The sequence below is a fragment of the Borostomias antarcticus genome (assembly GCF_949987555.1).
Source record: "Borostomias antarcticus genome assembly, chromosome: 22".
Taxonomy (NCBI): Eukaryota; Metazoa; Chordata; class Actinopteri; order Stomiiformes; family Stomiidae; genus Borostomias; species Borostomias antarcticus.
Window position 1 is genome coordinate 8,023,697 of NC_140255.1, and position 5,693 is coordinate 8,029,389.

At 45.9% G+C, this 5,693-nt stretch overlaps 1 protein-coding gene across 1 annotated transcript in view; it reads right to left on the bottom strand.

Moving 5' to 3' along the window:
- The window catches only part of ankfn1b (ankyrin repeat and fibronectin type III domain containing 1b), a gene marked incomplete at both ends in the record, with an annotated part of 96,828 nt that overhangs the window by 59,584 nt on the left and 31,551 nt on the right, over positions 1 to 5,693 (bottom strand). The window contains one exon of the mRNA XM_084456021.1: positions 3,402 to 3,608. Coding sequence (XP_084312147.1) covers positions 3,402 to 3,608 — 207 coding nt within the window. The remainder of the gene's footprint in view (positions 1 to 3,401; positions 3,609 to 5,693) is intronic.

Consider the following 5,693-nt stretch of genomic DNA (forward strand, 5'->3'; position numbering starts at 1 on the left):
TCACAGCACATGTCTGAGGATGAAGACTCATATGCAGCATCTCCCCAGCAGGATTGTCCAGGTGTGTTTGTGTGCACATACATGTGTTAATGTGTGCATCCCTTTATACAGTAACATAAACAAAATAAATGATTTATTTCCCTTTTACAAAGTTTTACATTTCAATATTGTAGGAAACAATGATGATGTTATTATTACTGGTATGTATGTGTGATGTTCCACCACTATAAATGCTGTAAATAATGTGTGTAAATGAATGCCCATGTTCTCTCCATTAGAGATGCCTGTAGCAGCATCCCCCCCAACCCCGGCAGCTAAGGATGAACTACTGACAGACCCTGCTGACTGGCCTTCAGTTCTGACGGACAGAATTCGGACCCAACTAGTTTGCAGAGGACCAAGTGAGGTAACACCTAACTTTGTTTTCCCGAGAAATGCAAAAGGAAGAAGTTGCCACCACCAGTATTTCAAAAATAACTTGGTGAGCAGTGAAAATATACCTATTCAGAAAGCCTGTTCTGTTTCTGCTACAAACTCTTCTCAAAGAAGGACATCCATTTAACAAAGTCAGGACTGACAGACTGGAAACATGCAAGTGCTTTGCTGACTTCACATGACACCAGTCAAGAACACCTAAACTGCATACTCATGTGTAAATATGTTTATATGATGTGCACATTTGCAATTGTTTAATAAACACATTTTCTGCACTATTAACCCATGTCTGTCGCTCTATTTCAATGTATTGCTATTTCATCTGTATGCAGTTGTGTGTGCTGCTATTTTGGCCAGGGCTCACCTGAAAAAGAGATGTAAATCTCAGTGTGACTCTGGTTAAATTTCACAACAACTGAACAACTTATATATATGGCATGACTATATTCTTAAGTGTTTGTCAAATTGGCATACCCATAGGCCCGTTGGGGATGGGTGGGTGATGGGGGGTGACGGGGGTGACGGGAGGGGGGGTGGGGGGGGGTTTGCCACTGCACACACGGACAGACAGATAAACTCATAATCATGATCAAAGTTCAAATCAACAGCTCAGGGATACATGAAGGGGATTTCAGCGCTTTGGATTGGATGCATAGGAATGCCATCACTGTACTCCAGAGAATACTACCAATGTACTCTAAAACCACCACTGTACTTCAGAGAATACTAACACCCTACTCCCGAGAATGCTACCACTGTACTCCAGTACAACCACTGTACACCAGAGAAGAATACCACTGTAGTCCAGATAATACTACCACTGTACTCCAATGCTACCACTGTAGTCCAATACTACCACTGTACTCCAGAGAATACTACCACTGGGCTCCAATACTACCACTCTAATCCAATACTACCACTGTACTCCAGAGAATACTACCACTGGGCTCCAATACTACCACTCTAATCCAATACTACCACTGTACTCCAGAGAATACTACCACTGTAATCCAGAGAATACTACCACTGTACTCCAGATGATATCACCACTGTATCCCAGAGAGGACTATCACTGTACTCCAATACTACCACTGTACTCCAGAGAATACTACCACTGTACTCTGATTCTACCACTGTAGTCCAGAGAATACTACCACTGTACTCCAACAGCACGACTGTACTCCAGAGAATACTACCACTGTACTCTGATTCTACCACTGTACTCCAGAGAATACTACCAATGTACTCCAGGGAATACTACCACTGTAATCCAATTCTACCAGAGGATACAACCACTGTACTCCAGTGCCACCACTGTACTCCAGAGAAGAATAACACTGTAGTCCAGAGAATACTACCACTGTACTCCAGAGAATACTACAGTACCACTGTACTCCAGAAAATACCTACACTGTACTCTAATTCTACTACTGTACTCCAGAGAGAACTACCACTGTACTCTGATTCTATCACTGTACTCCAGAGAATTCCACCACTGTACTCCAATACTACCACTGTACTCCAGATAATGCTACCACTGTACTCCAGAGAATACCTACACTGTACTCTAATTCTACCACTGTACTCCAGAGAATACTACTACTGTACTCCAACAGCACGACTGTACTCCAGAGAATACTACCACTGTACTCAGATTCTACCACTGTACTCCAGGGAATACTACCACTGTATTCCAATACAACCAGAGAAAACTACTGCTGTACTCCAGTACCACCACTGTACTCCAGAGAAGAATACCACTGTAGTCAAGAGAATACTACCACTGTACTCCAATACTACAATTCTCTTTATTCACCTCAGCTGCCATATTGGTCAGTCTGACGTAATTGGTGGTGCGGATGCGGAAGTGCCCGGTGACTTCAATGTTAAAAGTTCACTATAAAAACACCACTTCAAGAAACAAAATAGTCAAAATAACAGGCTGAATACACTATCGGGGTTACAAACTCATCATTACCAGAATCTGATTGTTTTTCACTGCCATAGTTTTCGCGTTTGGAAATACATGGAAGTGAATGAGCCATAGTTAGCCGTCAGCTGCATTTACTTCCATGTATTCCAGAATACTACCACAGTACTCCAGATAATACTATTACTGTACTCCAAATAATCTTACCAGTGTACCCCCGAGAATACCACCACTGTACTGCAGAGAATCATCCAGAGAATACCACCACTGTACTCCAGATAATACTACTACTGTACTCTAGAGAATACCACCACTGTACTCCAGAGAATACTGTACTCTAGAGCCTGAGAAAAGCCAACAAAACAGCCCACTAAAAGTCTGGAGAAAGTGTGTGTTTTCCACAATGTAATAAAGAGAAGTCCTCTCTTCATCAAAGTCCAGATTGATTCTGGTGTAGGGGGGGCCAGTCTACCCCTCCACCACGCGTGTCATGAAACGCCAATAAAAGCTTAAAGAGGGAACACAGACTTGCTACACACACACACACACACACAGAGGCAATGCCCATTTTCACACTCAAAAGTGCATACACACACACACACACACGAATCAAGCCGTCACAACGTGGAAGCCATTAAAAGCTCAGCCCAGACAGAATGCCACCCCCCCAAAAAAGAACAAAAAATTAAAATCAAGGGCGACTAGAAGGATCTGGGAACCAACTGTACTTCACACACACACACACACACACACACACACACACACACACACACACACACACACACACACACACACACACACTGTACACGTCTGCATGTGTGGCAGTTTTACTATTAGGTGGCAATTGACAGTTCCTGTGTGTGTGTGTGTGTGTGTGTGTGTGTAGCCAAAATTCCTCTCCCTACTGCTGCCATCGTACTGTGTTCACCTGACTGTACATCATAACCACAGTAAACCACAGAGGTGTGTGTGTGTGTGTGTGTGTGTGTGTGTGTGTGTGTGCGTGCGTGTGTGCGTGCGTTCGCTTGCGTCTCACCCGTGTGCTCGAAGCCCGTCTGCATGCGTCTGAAGAGCCGGTGCCTCCACTCCCAGGCCTTCAGCTGCCTCTCCCTGTCCCAGACCCCCTGCTGCTCCTCCGGGTCTGGACCCTCGCTGAGCCCCTGGGCCTGCATGTCCGCCACCCGCTGCTCTGCCTCCCGCACCAGCGTGGCCAGGTGCAACGCCCGGCCCTCCAGACTCACGACTGCCAGGGTGACCCAGGGAGGTGACCCAGGGAGGTGACCCAGAGAGATGACCCAGGGAGGTGACCCAGGGAGGTGACCCAGGGAGGTGACCCAGAGAGATGACCCAGAGAAAGGGACGGTTAGGGTCGTGACTTTACAGACAGAACACACACTAGAACGAGAGCAGAATGACTGAGTAGTTGATTCTGGTCCTGTGTTTCATTCTGCCGTTAACTAGGCAACATGACCTAACCTGCTTAACTAGCCAACATTACTTAACCTGTTTAACCAGCCAACATGACTTAACCTGCTTAACTAGCCAACATGACTTAACCTGTTTAACTAGCCAGCATGACTTAACCTGCTTAACTAGCCAACATGACTTAACCTGTTTAACTAGCCAGGATGACTTAACCTGCTTAACTAGCCAACATGACTTAACCTGTTTAACTAGCCAACATGACTTAACCTGTTTAACCAGCCAACATGACTTAACCTGCTTAACTAGCCAACATGACTTAACCTGTTTAACTAGCCAACATGACTTAACCTGCTTAACTAGCCAACATGACTTAACCTGCTTAACCAGCCAACATGACTTAACCTGCTTAACTAACCAACATGACTTAACCTGCTTAACTAACCAACATGACTTAACCTAACTAGCCAACATGACTTAACCCGCTTAACCAGCCAACATGACGTAACCCACTTAACTAACCAACATGACTTAACCTGCTTAACTAGCCAACATGACTTAACCCAGTTAACCAGCCAGTATGACTTAGCCTGCTTAACCAGCCAACATGACTTAACCTAACTAGCCAACATGACTTAACCTGCTTAACTTGATAACAGAAGAAAACAGATTAATAAATCCCCCCCCCCCCCCCACACACACACAGAGACACACACACACACACACAGACACTCAGGGATACCCCACACACACAAACACACCCACACACATGCAACCTCGCCCCCCCCCCCCCACACACACACACACTTTTCTCATATTCTATTGCTTTTACAGTCCAATCTTTTTAATGTTGTTTGTCAGAAATGACGGGGCCGAAACCCTGTAAGAACAGTGACATCATTGCCGTCCACATGACAGAGAGAGAGAGAGAGAGAGAGAGAGAGACAGCCAAAGACTTTATCTTTACTTATCTGTAATATATATATATAGATAATATATAAAGCCCCTTTGAAAAGAGAGAGAGAGATAGAGAGGGAGAGAGAGGGAGAGGGAGAGAGAGAGAGAGAGAGGGAGAGAGAGAGGAGAGAAAGAGAGAGAGAGGGAGAGAGGGAGAGAGAGAGAGAGGAGAGAGAGAGAGAGGGAGAGAGGGAGAGAGAGAGAGAGAGAGAGAGAAAGAGAGAGAGAGAGGGAGAGAGAGGGAGAGAGAGAGAGAGAGAGAGGGAGAGAGAGAGAGAGAGAGGGAGAGAAAGAGGGAGAGAGAGGGAGAGAGGGAGAGGAGAGAGAAGAGAGAGAGAGAGAGGGAGAGAGAGAGAGAGAGAGAGAGAGAGAGGGAGAGAGAGAGGAGAGAGAGAGGGAGAGAGAGGGAGAGAGAGAGAGAGGGGAGAGAGGGAGAGAGAGAGAGAGAGAGGGAGAGAGGGAGAGAGAGAGAGAGAGAGAGGGAGAGAGGGAGAGAGAGAGAGAGAGAGAGGGAGAGAGGGAGAGAGAGAGTGAGAGAGAGAGGGAGAGAGAGGTAAATTGGGCATGAGGGAGTGAAGTAGTGAAGGAGGTGATGTGGGGCATAGAGGCTGTGTGAGGAGAGACAGAGAGGAGAGAGAGAAGAGAGAGAGAGAGAGAGAGAGAGAGAGACTACTGAAACTACTGTAGGGCTGATCAAGTGAACAAGAGTCTTGTTCATTTGATCATCTGAGTTGATTAGTGTGTGTGTGTGTGTGTGTGTGTCTTCCACCTGTCTCCTGCCTTGATGTCTGCCTCGGTTGGAGGTTTCACGCTGTACGTCTGCTCTTGTGTTTTAGCCTCACTGTGCCTCTGTCACATCTCTCCGCACCACATGGACTTTAGAAGAGTGTCATTTAGATTTGTTTCACAGTGTCTGTGTGTGTGTCTGTGTGTGTGTGTGTGTGTGTGT